At 40.1% G+C, this 24,846-nt stretch overlaps 1 protein-coding gene across 4 annotated transcripts in view; it reads right to left on the bottom strand.

Annotated features, from left to right (window-relative positions):
* pacsin1a (protein kinase C and casein kinase substrate in neurons 1a) overlaps positions 1-24,846 on the bottom strand; it is a 60,442-nt gene that overhangs the window by 8,289 nt on the left and 27,307 nt on the right. For 3 of the 4 annotated variants that reach the window (XM_084720626.1, XM_084720624.1, XM_084720625.1), the window contains exons 3-7: positions 11,050-11,179; positions 6,178-6,334; positions 5,794-6,029; positions 3,798-3,953; positions 2,655-2,830 (exon numbers count right to left, since the gene is read on the bottom strand). In XM_084720626.1, the coding sequence (XP_084576752.1) occupies positions 2,655-2,830; positions 3,798-3,953; positions 5,794-6,029; positions 6,178-6,334; positions 11,050-11,109 (785 nt within the window). In that variant the 5' untranslated portion in view covers positions 11,110-11,179. Of the gene's footprint in view, positions 1-2,654; positions 2,831-3,797; positions 3,954-5,793; positions 6,030-6,177; positions 6,335-11,049; positions 11,180-17,743; positions 17,967-24,846 lie in introns of those variants that run through there. The other variant, XM_084720627.1, reaches the window with a different exon arrangement.

Below are 24,846 nucleotides of genomic sequence, written 5' to 3'. Positions count from 1 at the left end.
GCACAAGGCCACAGCTGATTGCCTACAGTTGTCATTTAATGAAAGTCACCTGCTATTTTATTAAAATCACCTGCGGTTTGCGACCAAGGCGTCTGCGATTGAATACTACGAGTTTTCCGAGAACCTCAGCAATTTCCTGATTCCATCAAGAGAACTGATGATTGTCTAATTGTCCTGTCCTAGTCCCTTAATCAAACACACCTACACTTTACTTAGTGACAGTTCAGTTGCACCTTTGTGATTCAAGCCTAAAATTGTGATCATTTCACATGATGTAGTTTGGGTGTAATGAGACCACTTTCTGAAAGTAGTTTTAGTTTGACAAGCTAATTTATTTTAGAGTAGTTAAGATGCACTTTTCATTGTAAAGCAGCTTGTCTTGTTCCCCCAACACTGTTGATAAATACATTTGGGTCTAGTCTTATTCTATGTAGCAAACTATGTACACCCAAAAAAGCATTTTCCCTAAAACTGAGCTTTTGCATGTTTCCCTCTCCAAAAAACGTCCATTTAAGGCAAAGGTGCAGCTATAATTGTACAAGAAAAGTGTAAAATTAATCAAATCCAGTCAGGATGAACCACAACACAATCCTCTGCACAGCAAAGGGCTCGAACCGTCCATGTCGGCCAGAGGCAGGTTTGTTTAATAAAGCGGCTGAAAATCACTTTGCCATGGGTCCCGGCTTTGTTGTTACGTGCGGGTTAAAAACAGCCCAGAATGTGACAAGCATTCACTCTGAACAAAATTCAGTTTGGCAGAAACGTCATTGACCGAATCACCAATTAATTAGTGCCATGAGTCTGAACGCTAATGAGAAATGCATGCCTGGCCGAGACGTGTGCTGAGATTAATCAATCTGAAGCGAACTGTACTGACTGTGACACAAATCAAACTAATCTATCATACATTTGTATGCAATGTGATTAAAAGTAAAGGTACAGTATGCTCAAACTATTCTAACACTATGAAATTTCTGTAAGATGTGTGTCATTTAATCAATGACAGTACATCTGAATGAGCAAAGAGGAAAGAAGTACACTGCAGTGCTAAGATTTGATGCTGTTGTTACGGTTCGGGGTTTGTTTTTACGCTGAAAGAGTCTTTCCTTGTGTTTTTTTTTTTTTTGGTTTGCTTAGTTCCTCTGTCTTTGTGATTGCTAATTAGCTTCACCTGTCCCTCATTAGCCTTCCCTCATGTGCATATAGTGTGTGTGCTTCCTTTATGTCATTGCCAGTTTGTCTCTGCGCCTTTGTTAAGTGTCCCAGCCATTCCTAGTGGTTTTCTCCCAGTGTTTATCATTAGGTGGATTATTGCCTTGTTTTCCTACACCTTGCCTGTTTTTTGGACTTGTAAATTTTGCCTACTCTTTGATGGATTTGTCTCCCTTCCTTGGCATAGACATGTATACGTAGATGACCTTTGGATCGGACTTCAACGTAGCCGCCATACTGGACAGGGCAAGTGTGCAAGTAAACAAGTAAACGAATACAAGTAAATGTACGAGCTGTGGTATTTCTAAAATGAATTCAATATTCAAGCGTTCAGGATCTACACAGACACAACACAACATCACAGTGCTTTTTATCCAGAAACATGGCAGCTTCCCCGTTTACATGTATTTGTTCACAGGCCAGTCTTTTCCAGTCCAAAGTGAAAGCAATGATGACATATCATAACAACTGGCCAGTGCAAGGTCTACGTATATATGCATGTTGGTTGGACTGTTCTTTTTCTGTTTTTGACCCTTGCCTACCTCATCACTGCACAAAGCTTTTTGTCATTAGGCTCATTCAAGGTGAACTGTCTCGCCTGGACAGTAGATGAGAGCAGGCGGCAGCAGCAGGACGTGGTGACAAAAAGCTGCTGTCAAGTTGGACAGTTTCCAGCAACCTTCACATAATATTCAGGAAGTCGCAGAAATATTGACATCCTGTTAGATTCATGTGCAGGCTACCTGTAGTTTGCAGCATGCAAGCATGCAATTACAATTGCTGAAGTTGAAACAACGAGATCCCCCTACTGTTCCATGATTTCTTCTTTTTTTTTGTATTTATGTTTGCCTTGTAAAGCAGGTTATTGTTGCTCACGTGTGCATGACGTCAGAGCAAGTCTGGATCAAGTCTAACACAAATCTAACATGCATGCATGGTGTAGCATTCGTGTGGTCAATTCTGCGCAGGTCTGGCTCAACTCGTGTTACTGCAAATGTGCAAACTGGCCAATTATAGGAAAAAACTACAAGTCCAAAAAACAGGCAAAGCCCAGCGAAACAAAGTAATCCAAAACACGAGGGGAAAAACGCTATGATCGGCTGGGACGCTTGACAAATGTGCAAGGACAAGCTGGCAATGCCATAAGGGAAGCACACACCATATATACCCTAGGGAAAGCTCTTTCAACATAAAACAGGAAGTAACTAAACAAAGCCCACAACTTTCAGCTGCAGCAAGAAACCAAGCAGAGATTGTGGTAAAACAGGAATAATCAGTAGACCAAAATGAGGTCAATAAATGTATTGAGTCACTTTCTAAGGTCGGTTTTACTTCTCTCACAGTATTTTGGTAAACCACACATCAGAGAAAACCCAGTCAGTGATCATAAACCAGACTCTCCATGAAACCTAAATGAAGCTGTCTTCTTCAGCCTGACTGACCTTTGGTTCTCTGTGAGGTTAAGATGGCGTTTGATGTCCAGCAAGGCCTCCTTGAGGAAGGTCAGCCTCTTGACTTCATGCTGCTGGCACTGGTCAAACACCTGCTCCATGCTCTCCATGTACTGTGGGGTGCACTTATTCAGCTCCTCCAGAGACTTCTCGTATTTTTCTTTAGCCTGAGACAGAAAACAGAAAACACACTCATGACTGAAGCCTCTGTGGAAAATAAACCGTCCAGAAAGAACCAGTGTGGTTTAATTATTTCTATTTTAACAGCTGGCTTGTTCTTATTCATAATTTGATATTTCTGAAAGTAAAATGAGCCCAAATCACCCCGTGGCCCTTTCATTAGGTACACCTGTAAAATCTAATGCAACCCAGTACTGTTCTGCTATAAATTCTATCTTTACTGCTAATAAGGATGTTCAGTTTTGCCTGTCATTGTCAGATATTTAACTATATGTTCATTACTGAGGCTTTAATTTGCAGAGAACTGGACTGTATTATATTCAAACGTGTCCACAAACATGAGTGAGGCAGAATATTTCAACATGCATAACGCAGTCAAGTGGCCAGGGAGTGTATATGCCAAAACAAAACTTAAATTGCCCTTTAAGCTTGCAACACAATTCCTGTTTAAAGAGTTTTATAGTATATCATGGTGCTGTGACAGTGCTGTAAAACAAAATATCTGTTTCTGTAACTGAAAATATCCCATTAAAAATAAGAAAACCCACTTCTTCTCCTTCACACCACAGACATCATACAGACAGATGTTGTGTGTATCAACACACACATCTTAAACTGTTCTTTTGAATAAGAATATGTCGAAAGCCAGATCAATTAGCCTGATCAATAGCCATTTAAAAGGCTGCCAGGAGAGCCTGGGCCAGCAAGATAAGACAAGGCAATACCTTGTGCGTGTTTGCACAGAAACATGTCTTACATCTACTGACCAGTATAACAAAAAAACAATGTAAAAATATGTTTGTACTAGTATTTTAGCTCAATGTGTTGTGGATAAAGATCAGCAGGAAGGTATGTTTTATGCCTGAACAGCGAACATACCACCAAAAGCAGATTTGTTTTGCCCTGATTTTGTCCTGGACATCGAAACAAACTGAGAGGCTTTTATTTTCTCACCTTCTGCACATCCTGTTTGCATTTGTCCACTTTCTCGTGGAGCTTCTTCTGCTGGTCTGGCGTGACAGAAGCCTCGGTCTTGCCGTTGGCCTCTCGGGTTGCAGCCAGCTTCTCCTCCTTGCAGGCCATGTGGTAACTTTTCTTAGCTGCCTCCATCTGTATGTCCAAACGCAGGCATCGTCAGTATCTCACATACATGATCTGATTTGACTGATGGAACACCAGGAAGTCACATTCATTCATTTTAAAGAAGGAAAGACCTTGTCCAGACAGAAAACTCTGTTTTAATGTGATCAGTATAACTACATAAATATGATTATGTCCTTATATCTACCACCAGAGACATATTTTGCTGTAGGGTAAAAGAACAACACTGTTACTACTCGTTCCGGTTCAGTGGAGTCCAGTTTTGATTTTAAATATCAATGCAAAAGGAAACAATTCATGTTTCCCATGAAGAGTCACAAAAACCCCATCAGATCTCTGAATCCTCTCATATCTTACAAGGTCAGTCGGCCAAAAGCAAACAGCCTTTCAAAATAGCCCAATAAATAGAAAATTCAACCTTGAACACGGTGCTGTAATGGTAGTTTTAAGCAGCGTAATCAGTATCTACAAACTGTCTCCCTGAGCTGAAAATCAAAACTTGGTCCACTAACACTAAAATTAATAAGCAACTGACTGAAATATCACATGAAATTTATTTGTATTTAATGTGCCAGTAACACCAGCATGGGTGCAGCTACAGACAGTGTCATGGAGGAGCTCCAGGGTTGACCTCTGGATTAAATCATCTGTACACGCTACCTTTATGCTGTGCAGAAATTTGTTCAAATTTGGAAACCAAAACTCGTACCTGCAATGACTGATGTTTTTGCTCCACTAGGGGGCAGTGCAAACAACATATAATGACATATAATCAATGTTTAAGTTGTTTTGGCAAATTTCTAAGTAAGATGTTAGATATTTACACATTAGCTTTATCATTCAGAATGTGTGTCTGTGTCCACTTGATGAATATGAGATCGATATTTGCTGTCTTTTAGCTGTGTTTTCGGTCTCCAGCAACCCCTGAGGGAAATATCTGTTTCTTTATCTGCTAAATGCTCACCAGCTAGTCTCTAACTGTGTTTGTTTGTCTGTTGTTTGGTGCAGAGAGGTTACTGTGCAGTGGATTTTTAGAGCAAATAACAGCTGTGTGCTGCAGTCGAAAATTACATGATGAGAGCGGTGAGAGTGAACCAAAACAGTAAAGTTGCAGGCCTGAAACAATTCAATCTTAGCTTTGTGTGACTTGGTTCTTGTTATCGAGATTGGATCTCTGTCCTCCAGAAAAAATCTTGTGTGAGAGTCAGACTCCCTTTGAAAATCAGAGCTCTTTAGGAGTCATGGCAAGCTATATAAACGTTAGAAAACGCTGTCTGACATATTATTTGTCCCCTCTTGTAATTTTGGCAAATGTAACACATTAAGTTCTCACTTTCTTTGCATAAAAAGTACTGTGTCAGTTTGTCCGTGTGTTGCAGTACTGGTGTGTAGGTGATCAGCTGCACTGATGAGTGCACACCTACTTCTTACTGTATATCATTCATTTTCCAGCCTAGTATTTCTTTAATTCTAATGCAGTTCTGTTGAAGAGTAGCTTTAGTGATCTGTATCCAGACACGTGCCACAAGCTGTGTGCTGCGTGTGTCTGGATACAGATCACATTTTAATACCAGGTGTAAACGGGGTCATTGTTTTCACATTCTCACTAGATTCTTCATTATTATGAAAATAACTAATAATTCTAACTGCTTTAAAGGTCGGGTGTTACTTTGTGTATTGCTTTTTTCTTCATGTATCTTATTTTTATTGTGATGAAGTAAAATGAGTAAAGAGAGACTACAATGTTGATATGACACAACATCACAAGCACAAGATGTGACCCTGAAAAGAACTTGCTCTGTTACACTGAGGAGGATAAAGCTGATGATTCATACAAATGCCCCCTCACCTCCTTGAGCTTCTTGGCCCACGGTTTCTGAGCCTTCTTGAATCCCTCCTCCGCCTCCTTGGCCTCTTTGAAGCCTCCGATCATTTGCTTGTGATAGGCCTCCTTCTGCCAGTTCTTCACTTTCTCTACGTCATCGTTCACCAGGTTGTTCTTCACCTCTTGGTGCAGCTCACTCACCTTCTCTGCCTCGGTCATCACAGCCAGCCAGGCCCTCTCCACAGAGCCGTACTGTGGGCCTGCCGATAAAATATTTAACACACAGCCAAATATTACCACAAGGCAAACATCAAACCGTGTAAACGGAGCTTTGCAAATGGAAAGATGGTGTAAAGTACATTAATTCGTTGAGCTATTTATTTTATTGACCCGATCCAAAATGCTGACCTTTCTCGATGAGCTGCCTCCATCTCTTGGACCACGCAGTTAGCTGATCACCGTAGGCTTTTTCTATCTTGGCACGTTCCTGCAGGCAGCCCATGAGGTCATTGCAGAGCCGATGGCCGTCATCAAATCTCTTGACAGCACGTTTGTAGTTCCCCACCTGAAAGAGAAGAGACAAAGAGGCTGAAAAGACAGAAAACAAATCTGTCAGATAACACGGGAGAAAACGACACTTGGTTAAAACTGGCTGAAACATGTATAGTACGAATGCTTAGTGTGCACATGCCGACCGTGCATGCAGCCTGTTGTGATTGCTTTCCCCCATCTTCAACATTATTGTTGTTTGATGCTGTTTATGTGTACCACTGTTATATTTACGTATCATTACACATCTCTTACTTCTATTTTTTCTATATCATTGTATATAGTAGTATAATGAACTTTTTTTGACTTTCTGTTTCAATTCTCATAATTTCTTCATGCTTATATATACTTCTATTGTTGAATGGGAGCAACTGTAAGGAAGTGATGGCCTCCATGATCCACACAGGATCATCAACACCTTGATGTAAAACGTTGCTTAAGTCCACTACACAGTGAGTTTGCCATTTTGTATTGCTGTTTGAATGTTAAGTGAGGATTATCATACCCAATGTGGTGGACAAGTATCCCACAATGCATCGTGAAAAGTAGTGTACAACCGATGGTCACTAACCAAGCACTATGTCCCCTCCTGTACTGTGCAGAAAGCTCTTTATAGAAATCCCTAGATAGTGAGTAGGGAGTAGTTAATGAGGAAGTGATGTCAGACACAACTTCTGTTTATGCTTAAGCAGAGTCCCCAGCGCCAAGCTGTGCACAGCTGTTTGTGCCTATTCATTTTTAAAGAGCAACAGCCAATGGGGAAACTCCAACACTGACTCACCGGTGATGTAACTTTATAATTCACTTCCGAACTTAATCATTTATAATGCTGGCCCCGGTTTTGCTGCAGTCCAGCCCAAAACTACCAAATCCAGGTCCACATCAAAATGTACATCAAGCTGTGCCTGGAAAAATTTGAATGCAATTTCAGTGCGGCCAGTATGATTGTGAATAAATCAACACAGTTTTGGTGGTAATCTTCCCAAAAAACAAGCTAATGGCTATTATATTTTGGAAAACCAAGTTCATGTAAATATCAATCTGCTCTAATGAGGTTTAGCTTTAAATATTATTGGGCCGCAAACAAAACAAAATTACAATTCTGTCTGCATTTCTGCACTTCAAAGAGAGGTCATAATTATGGTTTATTCTTCAGCAATAATTTTTTAATCTGATTGCTAATTATAATTAGTGGTTAGGTTTTGCTGTAAGAAAACAAGCTAGTAACATTATCAAAAAATGAAATAATTTCCTTTTCTGTGAGCTTGATGTAAGGTCTTTTCAATTTAAAAGCAAGATATTAGATCAAGTTTTTCTCATGTTGCTGTGCAGGATTCCAAAGCCGTACCTCTTAGGTATATGCTGAAAAATACATTATGTTCAATTAATTGCAATATATAATATGTCACATTACTCACGTTAAAAGTTTGAAAGCTCCCTTTTTCTTTCCTCTACTACTCGGTCAAATAGTTGTCAGGGTAATTTCCTGTCAAAACTATTTCACTGCCTTTTCTTTTAGATCTTGCCACCTTAAGGGAGGCCGCCTTAAAAAAGCAGTGCCAGGCCGCGTGGCTCCGCCTCTTCAGTGCCTGCAGGGGGCGTGAGCTCATGGTGCATGATGAAGGAAGGGTAGTGATGGGGGTTGCTCGTGCCTGTGCATGTGTAGTTATGCAATGACATAGGCTTGTGTTTGTGTGTGTATGTGAGTGTGTGCATATCAGTGTGTGTGTGTGTGTGTGTGTGTGTGTGTGTGTGAGACTGCTTTAATCCTCTTGAGTGGTGTAATGCAGGCAGACAGATTCTCAGGGACAGACGATGGGGTAGAGACTGAAATACATAGAAACACAGACTGCCTGTGTGTGTGTGTGAATACGCTGCAAACACATACAGTCATACATACATCATCATCAGACACGTTCAGCCCATAGAGAGCCTATCTGCTGTGTTCGCTGGCTGCAGAGCTGCACTCTGATTGGTCCTGACATGAGCATGCATGTGTGCTGCTTTGCGTTCGAGATGAGGGAGCTGCAGGGAGGCAGTGAGACAGGTGTGTGACGGTATGAGTTTTGGCCTGTGTGACAGCTTGCCAAGTCACACCAACAACAACACACAGGTGGACCGGTTGGTTCTACACATGAAAACACACTCGAGCTCCTGCGTGTGCACAATAATCCAACAGCGTGGTGGTTATTTCATGGTATTTATCGAGCTTCTCAGCCTGGCGATGTCATATATCAACATTTCTGATGATAAAACCAGAGAGTTAAGAGTCGTTTCTTTTTCTGGTGTTTCATAAACCACAAGCTGAGCAGAGCTGCGTTGCTAGTGTACAGATGCTATAGGCAGGTGCATGTGGTGAAAGGCTGCCTCAGAGCGCCTGATGACTGAGGCTCTTTGTCTGTGTCTCTGTGGCTAAGAGCCATGACACAAAGAAGACTCTGTACTGAGGGAATTCATTAACGCTAATTTGGTGCACACACACACACAGACACACACACTGCAGCTCAGCACAAGTGAGGATGGATAGAAGTTGTATGATGATTTAATGTGTCCTGTAATGGATTTACAGTACAGAAATACATGCACTGACAAAGGAAATGCAACTTTCCCTTAAATAAGACAAGATTATGTTGAAGAAGCTGATTCACATTTTGTGCTCACATCTCTAACACAGTAGTTATTATGAACATATGTTCATCTCAAAAATAAATAATGGAAGACCATTTAAACGAAGAAGATACCTCTTGTGTTATAGTGCAGTCATTATATGACATAATCCCACACAAACTGCAACAGAAACTCTTTCAACTGTTCTCATCTCATAAGTATGTTATTTATAACATCAAAAGTCCAAGTGGGGGAAAGTATTTTAAAATAGTGCAATCATTGATGGCACAAGTTCCCATTGCTGCCTGTGTGAAAATATATTTATGCATGTGTTCTTGATTGATGTCCACACAAACAGTTCAGAAACTATGTTCTACATGAGACCTGGATACATCCAATATGCAAAGGGAAAGGGAAAATTCATGATGCCATGCATACAAGTATAATATAGTGATGTTGATTTAAATTATTATTTTTAGGGAGCGAGCAAGTAGTACCAGGGGATGGTTAAGAAACACTTGGAACTGTTAATATGTTATGGGGGAAACTTTTATGAATAATAAACATTTGTCAGATTTTCTGTTGTAATTTGCTCGAGGTTCACCCCATTTTTCTCATAATGTGCTCATTGCAGTTGGCAGTTGAAGTTTTTGTGAGGCTGTCGCACACTTTATAATGAAAAACGCCTGGACAGCTTTTCTCTCTATTAGTACTTTAATCATAATGGGTAATATTTTTTCATAGCCTGTCTTCCAGGGAGATACGCAAGGATACACAAAAAGAAGTGCTAAAATATAAGAAGAGTGTCTATTAGCACCCACTGGCTTGGCTATTTACAGCCAGTCCCCTAGTTTTGTGGGGGATGAATGGGTTAAACACAGGACTGTCAGCCAGGAGACTGGGGTTTGAGTTCTGGGTGAAACTCAAAGTCTGTATTGGCATCAAATGTTTAGGCTTAGCTATTATTTTCAGTTTATTTTATATTATCATTATTAAGAGCTTTCAGTCACAGTGTGGTTAAATTTAAACCGCAAAAGTACTTGGTTAGGTTTAGAAACAGATCATGATTTGTGTCTGCCATGTAAACGGACACAATGGCTACTTACACCTGAGTGCAAATAGCATTGTTGGCACCTGGGTGCTTGTCTCTGCCATACTAGGTTATATATACCTGGGTTTAAACAGCCGCATTGACTATTCCACCCCAGGTGTACATAGCATTGTTGGCTACTGACACCTGGCTACTAATAGCATCTGCTCAAAACAAAGAAGCCCAAGTTGAAGGCTGTACCTTTAATGTACTATGACTCAAACGTTAATATATTTTTCTTTCCTGGCAGGAATAGGCTTTTGTAGCCAAAGCACATGAAGAGAAGTTGAGGCAGGCCGTGAAAACTAATTCATTCACTTAAAAACAGTGCATGTGCATTATCATGATTACTCTTAATTTTTGTTTCCTTATTCACGATAAACACATTTCCTTCCGTTTTTAAAGATGAATGTGTCATATTCATTATAGCCTAGATAAAACCAAAGAACAGTTATTGTTCATGTACTTCCAAAAATACAGACACTGCAACTTTCCATTCACTGTAAAATATTTTTAGTTGCAGTTCTGCTGCTTAATGAGGTGAAGAAATCCCTAATCAGGTCGCCTTTAAGAACCTCTTAATTTAAAACAATACTTCCACATTTCGGAGAATATGCTTATTCACTTTCTTGCTGATAGTAGGATGAGAAGTTTGATGCCACTCTAATGTCTGAGAGTGGTATCAATCTTTTCATCTAACTCTCTGCAAGATAATCGATAAGCGTTTTTCCAAATTTGTAAAACTATTGCTTAACGGTGTGAAGTCATGCCTAATTCTATTTTTCTGCCTGAAATGTGCATAACAACATCAAGACTTTCTGCCTTGAATCTCAATGGGTATCAAGCAGAATTGTAGCAATGTCTCAGACTAATTTTCCCATAAAAACTTGGAGACAGTAATCTAATTTTCATGGTTTCACCGGTGCCTCTGTTTGACTTCAGAAGGGAGATCAATACACGGCAATGATGGGGGATAAGGGTTTGGGGCTGCAGGATGAAAAGCCATCATAAGAGACGTGACGGTGCATCTGTACCTCCCAGAAGCTGTCCATGGTGTCGTCAGCACCTGCACTTTCATCGTAGGAGCCAGACATTTTCCTGGATGTGGCAAAACACTCTAATGACTAAACCTGTCCTCTGCAGCAGAGCGGGGTTCCTCATGCACTGGAAGAGACACAGAGAACAACAACCGTGTCAGACAGTAACATCACACAAATACGGACACAAAGCAGCACAGTGGAGTGAACAAGCAGACATGAGAAGCCGGGCTAAACTCTGTTTATTGCTGAGGAAAAGCAATGTGGAGATTTTCCCTGCCTGGTAACTGGAGGAAACCTTTGAGCATGGGGGTTTCTATTTGAGACATTTATAATAATGAGATAAAAATAGTTTCCCTTCTTCGCCATGCATACAGCGCCGTGCCCTGAGGAATGAGAGGGGGCATCTTATATTGGTGTGTCCTAGAAAAGATGTTGGAGAGAGTGGAGCACGCTGCCATCACACAGCTCTGACCCTGAATCCTTCCACATTCTTCTGACACACTACATCTGAGACCTAGTTCAGCAACACACACACATACACACACGCTACACTATGTAAAGCAGTCAGGAGTGCACCTTTTGTGTGAACATGTAATTGGTATCACTCATGTGACAAGTGTACGTGTTATATTTTTGTCATGTCTGTGAAATCTTTTAATTAATGTTTAGTCGTTTCACACCAATAACAAAAATATCTAACATTTCCACAACTTATTTGTTGCATTTTAACAATTCAACAGTTTTGCATCATCTCTAGTAGATTATCTATAGAGATGTGTAACAATTCATAAATATATCTACATATTCTCAGAATTATTTAGTTGAACTTGAACTACTCACTCAACCTGCTGTACAAATATTTAAGGAGCAATTAGTAAACCTTTTTATTCATCTTTGTTGAACGTTCTAATGCTCGACTGATGTTCAACATTCAGACTGTTCTCATCCCTAACTGATCAGATATCGATGATTGATCGATGTCACCTGTCCAGCCGTTAGCAGCTGTATGAGAAGCACCGGGCTTTTGGTTGTAGTGAAAAGAGGGAGAAAGTCTATATCTGTGCGGAGTTGGCGTAGATGGATGGATGGATGGATCAAAGAAGGACCTGGGTTTGTGTTAAACGCTATCAAACATTTTAAGGTACATAAAGATACATGCGTCATGTGACTGATGTGTCGTGAGCGGCTTTAGTGATGGACATAATGTACTTACTGTAACCCAAAACACGATCTTATACTAAAGTGTGTTCAAAGGGCTCTCTGGCTGCGTCACTCACAGCCACTAACAGGTGCGTCACCGCTTACTGCAGAGAGTGGCAGGTTCCTTTTGAAAAACCCGGGGAAGATCATGGAGTCACCCGTCAATCTTCTCATTCAACAAACGTTCGATCATTCAGTCATAACATCCAGCTGACTACAGTCAAACCATTTATTGCTTTTAACTCAGTATCATGTAAACAAACAACATGTGGACTGCTGCCTTGTCCCTTTAGTGCATTTAGGGATGAAACAATCGGTTTCATGATAAACTGTGATAAAATTCCATGATTAGTATTGACATTTCAAATCTGAATAATCATGACAAACATCTTTGATTACTGTACTTTGAAAAACTCATAGTAAATACTGTCCTGCATCAACTAAAGCTGTCTCCCAGACACAGGCACAACATTCAGTGAGGGTTTGTTTTGCAGAAATGGTGACAGTGACATCACAAAGGACATGATGTCATTTCAGGACGTTTGGAAGTTTTCTTTGTAAAACTCGGTGAGAAGATTTCAGTGTGTGTTTCAGTACATTTTGAACATTTTCAGCACACCATAATACTGATAACAGTGATAATTTCACTGTAATCGTGATATAAAATGTTCCTACTGTTTCATCTTTCAGCTTTCACTCTAGAATTTCAACCATATAAATTAAAACATGAAGTTGATTATCAGTTTCATAACCAGTTAGTATCTGCAGGGTTTCACTGGGACTACACCAGTAAAGTGAAAACTATTTGACAGTCTAAAAATTCAGCTACTTACACAGGGATCTGGAAATTGATTCACACTTGCACAATAGTTTGTATCTATAGATTTTAAATTTTCATGTGCATTATCTAAATATGCTATATAATCTGTTGAACATCTACAGACAAAGTGAAACAGTTGCATTGCTGAATTTTAACTAATAAGCAGTTGAAATGTTAGAAGTAGTCTGTAAACTCTCTGTAGGCGGCCAATTTCCTGTTAAATTGTCCATTTAATTTGTTTTCTGACTAAATTTAAGGAAAGAAAAAAAACATTGTGTAATTGCAATCCTAAAATAGAATGAAACAAACACACTGAAACAAGATCAACACATCTATTTTTAAACCTATAATGATGCGGTTTAATCAGTCATTACTTAGTGAAGCCTACAGGATACAGTTCCTGCTGGACCTCCTCCAGGGTTTAGGGTGATTTATATTTATTTGTTTGACGTCTGGTCGATATCTTACCACCATGGTTAAAACAGAGGAGACTGCGAGAGGCTGTATTGGTATTGAACTCTGTTTGAAGCCTAATCCATTTTGCTCACATGACTAATGGCTTTCCCTTGACAGAGAGCTCTTCATCTCACTGCAACAAACAATATGACAATACGATATATTGCATGTGCCTGATAATAATGAGGCTCGGTTGATGATGTTCCTGCTCTGACATGCTTTCTTCGTCTTAAAGCAGTTGATTGTGGCACTTATCTATTTCCGAACATGGTCCAACAGTGCGAAAACTTTATTACAGCTATTAATTAAAATGATAAAGAGTTTATCAAAATGTTATTAAGAGGAGAGAGTAGTAATTGATTGATTTTTCGTATGCACAGTCCAAATTAATCGCGAGAGATAGAGGTCAACGCAGATGAAGGATGACTCGTGGCCATTTCAGTTTATAAGCTGAGTCAGCACTCTTCGGTCTGCAGCATCACAATGTAGATTTTGTTCAAATATTACCAGCGCCCTCTCCGTGCTTTATCCTTCAACCTCCTCCTGCAGTCGGGTGCAAACTAATTCCTTCATCCCCGGAATGAGTCATGAAAAATGACTTTCTGCATCAGGCTCAGTTTGAACTGGCCCGACCTCACGTTTCCTCGCCCACGACGCAACAACATAATCGTCCTTGTGAGAAAAATAAGAGTCCTGAAACTACAAGGTCAGCTTATGAAGGGAGGGTATTTTTAGTTGCAACGCTCTGTGTTTTCACACAGGGGTCTACTCATCAAAATGTTATCAGGGGAGCATTTGTACCCAGTGTTATTGGTTCTGGTTTCAGCTGCAGAACAGCCAATCTTTTCCTGCTCGCTCAGTGTTTCTGCAGAACATTGACTGATTCAGCTGAGCTGCATTTTATCAAAGGCCTCGGTTACTGTCACCAGCCATCACACCAGCAGCCTGTGGGGCCTCCAACAGTCCGGGCTTTCAGACATCACCAAATACCAAAGAACTGTGAGTGCATGATTTAGCAATTTTAACTGTCACTGTCTGAATGAGAGACAACTTGAGCCTTTCACTCGCACTGGGATCAGCAGCAAAGTATTTTTCTGGTAATTCAGCTTTTTTTTTTCTGAGAAGAGAGCTCCACGGCTCAGAGAATAAAAGAATCAAAGCAATGTTTTCTGTGCACTCTACTCCTCTATCATACCTCCAGGGCTTGATACAACGGGAAACTGATTCTATTTATAAGGGAAAAAAAAAAAACTACTGAATGTAGAGGAATACTAAAAAAGTTGACTGTTAATGCCCTAATCCAGAACTATGGATTTCAGTAATTATCTATAAAGGACAGTGGTGCAAAGTATACAAAGCATACATTAATAAATTTTTCCCCAAGATACAGCCCTTCTGTATCTTTCCATCAGTTTATTATTTACCATCATTCCTTCATCTTTTTAAATCTCACACATAGATCAAGTCTAAGGCTGCATAATATAGTAAAAAATCATATTCCAATTATTCTGAAAGACAATGTAATTACAATATGATTCATGATTAGTGGGAATGATGCTTTTTACATCACAATTTTCATTTACACTGAAACATTTGTTGGGGTCTGTACCACACAAACATGTTTTCTTACATCTGAAGAACAGGATTTGTAGTCCAGGGCATCTCTACAGCACTACAGTACTTTATTATAATGTTGTTTCTCACACATTTTTCTTTTATGAAAAAACTGCAGATTCTGTGATTTGGATATTTCAAATTGCCATACTGCGATTTTTGTAATATTTCGATTAATTGTGGAGCCCTATTTAATACTCAACAGTCTGAGCCATCTTGTATTCCCTGCAGCACCTTCCACAGACTGTGCGACTCCACATCAGTTAGGACAGTGAAACCCTTTCTTGAAAATGGGGACACGACCCCTTTCTGCCAGTCCACGCTCAGAAGGCATGTTACCCACCCTCACATTCAACAACCCACACTTGGCATCAATGAAGAATTCATGACGATGACAATACCAACAATGAGACATTCGATTATGACACTGACCGAAATCAATTCAACCTCCCACAACACCCAACTCTTCCACCTGTCTGGAGAGCACACAGTATATTGAAATTAGGAGTTATGTAAAGGAATAGTTATAGAAAGTTATAGTAATAGAAAGTTCTGTGAATATGTTTATTTAATTTCCTCCTGAGATTTAAATAAAGTGCTGGATACAACTCATGTCATTATGAAATTATACATGTTTATCGGGGGTAACATGCTACAAAGCAACTCATTAGAATACTCAGATTACCATTTTGTCATAACAAGTAACGTAACACATTAATTTTGCAATTCAAGTACTCAGTTATTTAGTTATGTTTTCAAATAAGCAGCCCGTTCCTTTACATAATTTTCACCGATGCAAACAATCCCTCCGCCTGCACCCGTCACCTGAGGAGAATCTGAGGGTGAGACAGAGGGACAGACACAGCCTACACCGACAGTCTTGGTGGACATGGGAATAAAGAGTATCTAATGTCGGGTCCCGAGATGGATGTACACCAAATTCCCCATGATCAAATCTTTCTTTGAGTCAATATTCCAGCACTATCCAGACTAGTGCACCTGTGGAGAGGCTTTTAAGCTTTGGAAGTCTCATCAGAGAAAAAACGTCTTAAAAAACTTCTCCTGCACTTAACATTTTTTGGGTGAGTCTATATGATTTGAAAAGCTTTTGCACTGTATATGTATATGCCTACATGCAGTTTGTGTGTAGACATCTGTTTTGAGAGGCTAACTGGTTCACTGGCTGTATGTTGAAACATTATGTACTACAGGCCACGCAAGCCTGTGTTTTATTGTTTTCATAGAGGCAGCTGTGTAACATGCCTCTGCACAGTTCTCTGTTAGATTGTCAGGACAATAAACCCAAAATGCACAAGGAATCTCAAAGGGGTTTTCATTTTTGGTAAAAACAAAACCACTTCAATGAGTTAATTTTCTCAGTAGGTAATGCTCTAGCATAACAAGTTGCTTTTGACACTGATGTAATCACAGTGACCAATAACATGCTTATAATAAGAACCACTTGCAATGATCTGTGTAGGTGATGGTAAATTAACCAAACTGGCTCAAACTCTTAGCTTTACTCTTTTTTAGGGACCTATGTTTAATGTGTAAGCATTTACTGAATGTGAAAAATTCCGAAAAGCAAATTTGCTGCTGTGGTACTTCGATGACGACGGTGTTTCACTTGGTGAGATTAGTCTGATTAATCTCCCAGACATGATCATAAAAACAGCAGACGTTTAAGACACCATAAGCCTAAAAGTCATACCTTAGAAACAAAACAATGTATTTATATTCATTTAAAGAAAAAATAAATGACAAAAAAATTACACAGAATATCATATGATATAAAAACTTGAGTATGTGATGATGCAAGAAGGCCCCATGCAGCTAAGCAGCCCTAAAGTAGCATGTCTTAATCTCAGCAACAAACAGACTTCATTGGTGCAGCGACCCGTCCATCAGTCCTCCCATTATCTTCTGCATACGTGACAACAACACCTAGTGACATCAAAGCCAGTTAAGCTGCAGCACGACGCCAGAATCTCTCATAACAAACCAAATGTGTCCAGAAGCTTTGTTTAACCAAAACTCACACACTTAAACCAACTTAACACTTGATGGTTAGAAAGCACTGGGATTAATGAGATAAGTCCCAGATGGCGTCTACACGTTTCCTTAAATCAACAATCCATAGTTAGGCAATTTGATAGCATAGATAAATAATAAGTATGCTTATGAAGTTGAAAAGATGACAAAATGAAAAAAAAAGAAAGCGGTAACGATGTATCCATTTGTCGGCAGACAAACCTAAGCAAATTTTATATAAATGGTCAAGAATATGGAAAAAAAGCTGTCTGTAATGAAAAGAAACACACTAAATATTGCATTGATATGTAAGATAAAAAATAACAGCTGGTCTGTACACGACACATTTCTCCCCTTGGATGTATCTTTCAGTTTGAAACTGTTACCAGCCCACTCACTGACCAGAACACTTGCTGCTGTCAAAGCAATCCCTTTTGTAATTTAAAGTCTTTCAGGAGTCTGTTGTGATTGCAGAGGCGGTATCGCTGTCTGAAGCTGACAAAATACTACTAGTGAAACTCCTGCACATTTTTAACTAACTGAACATTCCTCTGCCCGTTCACTCACCATGGTCGACTCCATCATTGAAAAAGAAAAACGATCCCAAAATCTTGAAAACAAACACAAGTCCTTGGAATGACAGGCTCCCCGTGGATTTAGTCCGAATGGGTCCTTTGCAGTCGTTACTTTTAATGGTCAGGGTTGTGTTGCAAATTTTATTTTTGCAGCTTTGACCTCTGTGGCCAAAGTGAACCCAGAGCGGACGATAAGTCTGACCAAACCAGCATGTCTCAGAGGCTGAGGGATAATCCTGCAGTGTGCCACTTGAATAGCTTTAGAGGGGGAGGGTGCTCGCTAGGAAGAAGAGCAAAGAAGCGGATAGGACGAGTGAGACAGAGAGAGACAAAAAGTGGAGACAGGAATGTGCTGATATGAAACTAATTATGATATTATATACTGGCAGGATAGCTCAGTTTGTTTCTGCAGAGGGACACGTGCATCAAGAGTTTGTCACAGAGAGGGTACAGATGAGGAGTTTCCCCGAATATCAATTTCATCACAAATGCACTGCTGGCACATTCAGCTCTGCACACCTGAGACTGAGCTCACAGCAACATGGTGACGCAACTAAATACCGCAGGTACCAGTTGAACATGCAGGAACATTAAGAGAGTTAAAGAGAACCCTGATCCAGGTGAGACAAACGTTCTTGACACTGTCAGAAGGTCCAGTATTGACAAGTCTTTTAAAGCACTGAATGGGAATCACAACAAACGTATAAGCTTGTTACAGTAAGAAGATTTCAGAGAGATGAACTAACTTTACTCCAGCACACCACCAAGCTCATTGTGTCCTCGCTGATTAGACAACAGAAATTTAAAGACAAAGTTGCTGACCAAAACATTATTTTTCTCTTTAGAAATGTAAGTAAATCAACTATAGCTGCACTTAAAACTAATAATTATACATGTGGCTTTATGCCGACACCTGACTGTGGCCTACACTGTCAAAGGGCTAGTTCTAAGTGGGGTTTCTATGCTACTGTTTCTTCATGTACTTCAAACAAAGGAGACTGAAACTGAGTGTATCATGTTGGAGCTGAAGCTAACTTTAATGGAAATTGCTGTAACACGGAAAAGACAGAAGATGTCAGAGGAAATGATGGAGTTGGATGATGGATGCTACAATTATAAACTGAAAGTGCCTGCTTCATAAAGACCTGTCTGTAGCACAGACAGCAGGAGGTTGTTTGACACCTGAATACTGTATGGATGTACAGACTGAAATCTGCTGTGAGGGAAATTATATGGAGCCCCAGCATCGCCAAACAGTTGTAAAGTGTTGGCAGATATAAAAATGAGTATTCTGTTGTTTAACACATTACTATGAAGCTGTTAGCTGGTGCTAATTTGTCTAAAGTAAGGCTAACTTCGCTAAATCAAGCTAGTCTCGAAAAGGAGCTAACATTACAACACATACGTTAGCATTACTTTACAACTCATCAGTGGATGTCAGCTGCAATTGTTTGTGTCAAAGTGGGGGATGTTTCACAGACCTGGCAACTCAAAACATAATAATTAACTGATAAAATGTCGGTAAAAACCCCACTTGTGGATTTCCGAAGTTTTTATATGTCTTAGAAACTTTGGTTACACATTTATATATACAAGATTGATAATATAATATAGTAAGACAAATACATTTATATATACACATGTATATTATACAAGTAGTAGTAAATTATACTATAGAAGTTCTGGTGGATATTAATGTCATTACACCAAATACAGGTCTAATGGTGGTGATGTTGAATCATGCAACTGTAGTGTAGTTTGTTTATAGCCTAATGTTGACTTTGCATTTCTGCCTCAAAAACCATTAAAGTGTGAAGATTATCTTGCTGAATAAAACCTCCAAGTATCAGGAATCAGAAGTATCAGAATGAGTTTGCCACAGAACTTATTTTCTGCACAAATCCCACTGGCTTTTTGTGGAGGGAACCATAGCGATGCTAACTTCCAGGCTGGTTCTTTGCAGCACTCATGTCTTTTCTTCTTAAATGTCTGGTGTAATTTGTAACAGCGCTAATGTCACTAGGTTATTAATCAGTGGGAAAATTTCCTCTCTGTGGGATCCCTAATGATGTGTACAACCACTGAACCAGCTGAGGCAGGAGGAGGGTGAATTGTGCATGTCTGACATGGACGAGGAAGTGGACCTGCAATGTGTAGTTACATTTCTGGGGAAGTGCACATCACAATACAGTGAAGATTCAACACTGAAGTATAAATCCTGCTTATATAAACCTACACTGTTTTTATACAGTTTGGTTATGTTGCATTCTGGTTGTCAGTGGATTCTGTTTGATACACGTTGCATGTCTTCCTCTTGTACTGACTGACTAAAAGGACACTCAAGGAGAGACAGTGGGAGGTCTTTCATTGAGACATGAGCAAGGAGAGAGTGACAGAGAGAAACAGTGGCAGGGAGGAGAAGAGAAGGTGAGATGAAGATTGAGGTAGATGCAGGGAGGGATGCGATGGGACGACAGAGGCTGGAAGAAGGTGCAGCAAGCTCAGGGTGTAGGATGGAGCTGGTCAGACAACCAGGCTGTTCCCAAGCGGAATAGAGAGACCCACGGGGGCCAGCTGAACACATCAGGACAGAGATGTGATTCATCTCACGGTGCGGCGTGGAATAAACAGGCCGTTGGATGTTGCCAGGAGACAGAGCTGCCTTGCGCAGACTTCACACACGCCATAACAGCTGAGGCCGTCATTAAGCCAGCCATGTGACCCATGCTTTAGACAGGAACAAGAAGGCTGGTTCAGTGACGCAGTGTCAGCTGTCCATCTCACAGTGGACTCTGTGGGACGTCCTCCAAGCATGGACATGCACCGACACACACAAGAGGGGAACTTGTGAGAGGTGAATGAACCAAAAGAGACAGAGGGACAGAGGACTGAAGACGCATTCAAACAAGATGCAGTAATCAGAGCTAAATAAAAAGAGGCAGAGGAGTGGAGATGGAGGTAGAGGGGAAGTGACGGAGTATCAGTGAGGGTGAGGTGGTGTTGTGTTATGTTTATAAGCTGAACGTGTAGTGCAGGGAGGCCTCCTGCTCGGTGGAGCATGGAGCAGGAGAGTCAAATGTGAGCTGACGTGTTGATCCAGACGGGGAGTCTGCAACAGAGTTTAGGAAACAACCGCCCTCATCTTCTCTCTCTCTCATCCAGCAGCTAACTATTAGCCCAGACAACAAAGGAAAGCCCCTGAAACAACTGTAGAGTGCTCTTTTGTTATTTGTTAAGGACCAATGTGATGAACAAGGAGAAAACAAACAGTCTGATATGAGCAACGATAAGAGTGATACAACTGCTTCCCATGTGGAAACAACATGGGAGGCACATTTATCTTCAAAGAAATGCTCACTGTAAACAAGAAGTCTGCAGCCATGCTAGTGACTCTGCGAGGGGAAACTTAGGCACAGTGGTGCTTTGAGCTAAATGCTAACACATTTTAGTTTAGACAAGATAAAATGTACTTTAATGTCCCCTCAGGAAAATTAGTTCTTTATGAGTATGTTAGCATACTAACATTTGCTAATTTCAACTGAACACAAATTACAGCTGCAGCTGATGGGAATGTCTTTAGTTTTGCAAGCGTTTTGTCATGAACTGAGGTACTGGTAAAGTAAAATTTTTAACCTGATGGTGGCAATGAAAACTAATGAATGAATGAACTAATAGGGATGTTACAATTCTCCAAATCCATGATCCAACGTGACTTTCAATTTTTAAGATTATGATTCAGTTTGACAGCTATGATGTTGTTAGACTATCGAGTCTTGCTTTGTGAAGATCAACATATTATTGGACCACTTGACAACTGTCATTTCAATTTTCTTTGAAAAGATAGTCTATATGGTATCATGCACCTGCCTTATATAGCATCTGGATGTGCATGACTACTATGCATTAATCTATAAAACAAAAATGTCAATCTGGCGGTGCTAGTGGAACAGTCAGGAGATCACCAAAGTCAAAGGATTCATCCTCCAAGGATCATGACTGAAGGGACAGACAGTTTGCCAGTCAATAAATTAGATGTCAAGATATTTTACTGGATAAAGTGAAAACTTTGACCTGCTGGTGGTGCTGGATGAAAGAGTCTGGGACTGTGAATGTCAGCAAATCTAAATGCTCAGCATCATATGTGAGAGACAAAACTTGCTATCATACATGCAGTGGTAGAAGAAGTACTCAGATCCTTTAATTAAGTAAAAGTACCAATGGCACAGTGTAAAAATACACTATGAGTAAACATTTCTGCATTTAAAATCCTACTACTAAAATCCTAAAAGTCCTGGTTCCACAGAAGATTTGCCCCTATGATTGATATAATATAATAACATTATTATTAATACTGATGCATTAATGTCTGAGCGGCAGGTTGAGGTGACGGTCAGCCGATAAATCTGAGGGGTCGAGAGATGAGATGATGATTAATGAGGCAGGACAAAAAGAGGTTTCTTTTTCTTTTTACCTCTTTGGGCCTCAAACCGTGTGAGTTTAGAGGAGAAATGTCTATTGGGTGGAACTGCTAACAGCACTGACATCATGAAAAGGGGCCTTTTGGAAAAGATTATACACCAGAACAGTTGGTAACCTACATACAGTCTGAAAGCGCGAAATGGAAATACTTAAGTGTACAAGTACCTACGTTAATGGATGAGAGTGGGACTCACTCAGCTACATGATCCCACTGAGATCAAGTGACGTGATTCTTATAACCTGTAGCAAGATGTCACTTTTAATCTGCCTCTCTGAAAAATAAACATGTCTTCATAACAACAGAGCAGCTACTAATCAAACACACATTTCATTCAGATCTATATTCGATTACAACTGCCTGATATTGTAACATAGCAACCCAATCCATGCAGGCCTCTGCCTGTGCAGACTAACTGTGTGTGTGTGTGTGTGTGTGTGTATCTGTGTGTGTCATGATTTCAGGCAAACAAGCGCAGGATGACTCAGCTATCTGATCATGAAAGTCTCCAGAGGTGCTCTGGGTCGCTGCACAAGAATCAAGTTTCTGCATCATTGTTTGGAAGGAGGGGGGGAGTCCTCTCCTGTTCTTTCATTTTTTATCAATATCTATTTTGTGTAACTGTGTGAGTCAGCCAGGTGTGTTACTGTTCGTCTGCCTGAACAACAGACCACACAACAACAATAATTCATCAGTGCTGGGATGTAACAAAACAAAACAAAACACCAGCGTCATTAATCTAGATTGATTTCTGTAGGAAAATGTTCTCTTTCTCTTCCCCTGTCCCCACAGGGAGATCAGAGGTCATGGTCTGCTACAGGTCATTTGGAGCTGGTGGGGACTGAACAGTGTGGATGCTGACACACCACGCTGCTTGTCATCTGACAGCTCATAACACAGTGTGTACTCTGGTTTAATCCCCAATATCTGGTTTGATACAAGTACCATCCAATGTCACCAGTCAGATGAGGTAACGGTCTGGCACTGTACAAGAATACACGTTGCCAACTGACTGTTTCTTATGTAGTTTATCAAAGTAATAAAATTTCTTTTAAAGAGCCTAACTGGTCATTAAATGACTCTCAGAAAAGACAATAAAAAGGCAAATCTTACAAGGAAGAAAGAGGACAAATCTTGTCTCCGACCAGGAGATCTGAGCATGTAACAGTTGCCAGGGCAGAATAATAATACTACCATTAAGAAGAAGGGCTCTCTGAGAGCACAGACCTCTGCCAAGGCCAAATGTCCTGTCTCACAATGTAAAAGGAAGTGAAGAATAATTTGTGTATCCACACTGTGATTCGGATCTGCTCCAAAATTTAATGGGCTCTTCCTTGTCCAGTGCTGCACCCTTTCGCCAAGTTTTGTGAAACTCGAGGCTGTTGTTTTTCCATAATCTTGCTGACAAACAGACAAAGAAGCAACACCAAAAACATAACCTCCTTAGCCGATGTCATTGCCAATCACATAATAAAAGCAAAAATGGAAAGAAAATCATAACACTGACTTTGGTTTAAGGCCTTTGGCTGAGAGAGATGAAAAGAGAGCTCTGCAGGCATGAATGGGCCTCATTCAATGCAAAATATAATAAGAATAAAAACAGCCAACCTGTGCACTCAATTCAGGAGTGATCACTGAACAGTAGGCTGCAGTCATGCTAGTGGTTCTGTGAAGCTGTAATTAGACATAGAAGTGCTTTGAGCTAAATGTTAAACAGTATGTCAACATGCTCATAATGACACAACATGCTTCTTACAGTACAGTCTAGTTGAGCCTGACAGGAATGTCATTCATTATGCAGTTTGGTCATAAATTAAAGTGTTGGACAAATTAAAAATTTGACCCAATGATGATGCAAGATCAGTTAGAAAGTTAAAAGATCACCAAGGTCATTACTATTCACCCAATGGGGGACATTTATCTGCACCAAATTTCCTAGAAATACAGTACATCCTACAGCTGTTGAGACATTTCATCAAAAACAAAAATGTCAACCTGCTGGAGGTGCTCGAGGTAAAGTCAGGGGGTCACCAAATCAGCAGCCTTTATTCTCTGGGGAACATAAATGTAACTAATTTTATGGCAATGCATTCAACAGTTTTGCATTGCCATGAAATACATTGATTTTGCTCAATGACTCAGGAAAGACTAACAGTGATGCGTGTGCACAGTAAGTGTGATGAATATACTGTGATATTGTAAACAAAGGCAGAGTAGCAACACTGTGCCGATTTAAGTCAAGAAAAGTTTGATTGTCTGTGATTCTGTAATGCAGAAACATAGAAATACAGAAATAAGAGTCATTGAACAATCTAATCCCATACTGGTGTATCAGTGTGACAACACAGTTTCACAATCATACATTTCTTAATAATTAGAGTGTGCGATAATAATGCCAAACTCGTCTACTCTATGATTTATTTTATTTTGTATTTTTTGCTGACAATACTTCCGTTATTTGTGTCCTGTGGTGACGTTGTTCTTGCACTACATGAGTCTGGACCGACTGAACCTCTGTGGAGTCACGCAGCTAACTAAGCTAAAAACTAAAATACTGAGCTTAAACTAAAGTGAGCCTGACTTATTAACTCTGTGTTACTCTTGAGACACAGAGTGAT

This window comes from Lutjanus erythropterus, chromosome 6 (assembly GCF_056507025.1).
Source record: "Lutjanus erythropterus isolate fLutEry1 chromosome 6, fLutEry1.hap2, whole genome shotgun sequence".
Classification (NCBI taxonomy): Eukaryota; Metazoa; Chordata; class Actinopteri; order Lutjaniformes; family Lutjanidae; genus Lutjanus; species Lutjanus erythropterus.
Note: the sequence above shows the minus strand (reverse complement) of the source record. Positions and strands in the feature narration are given on the sequence as shown.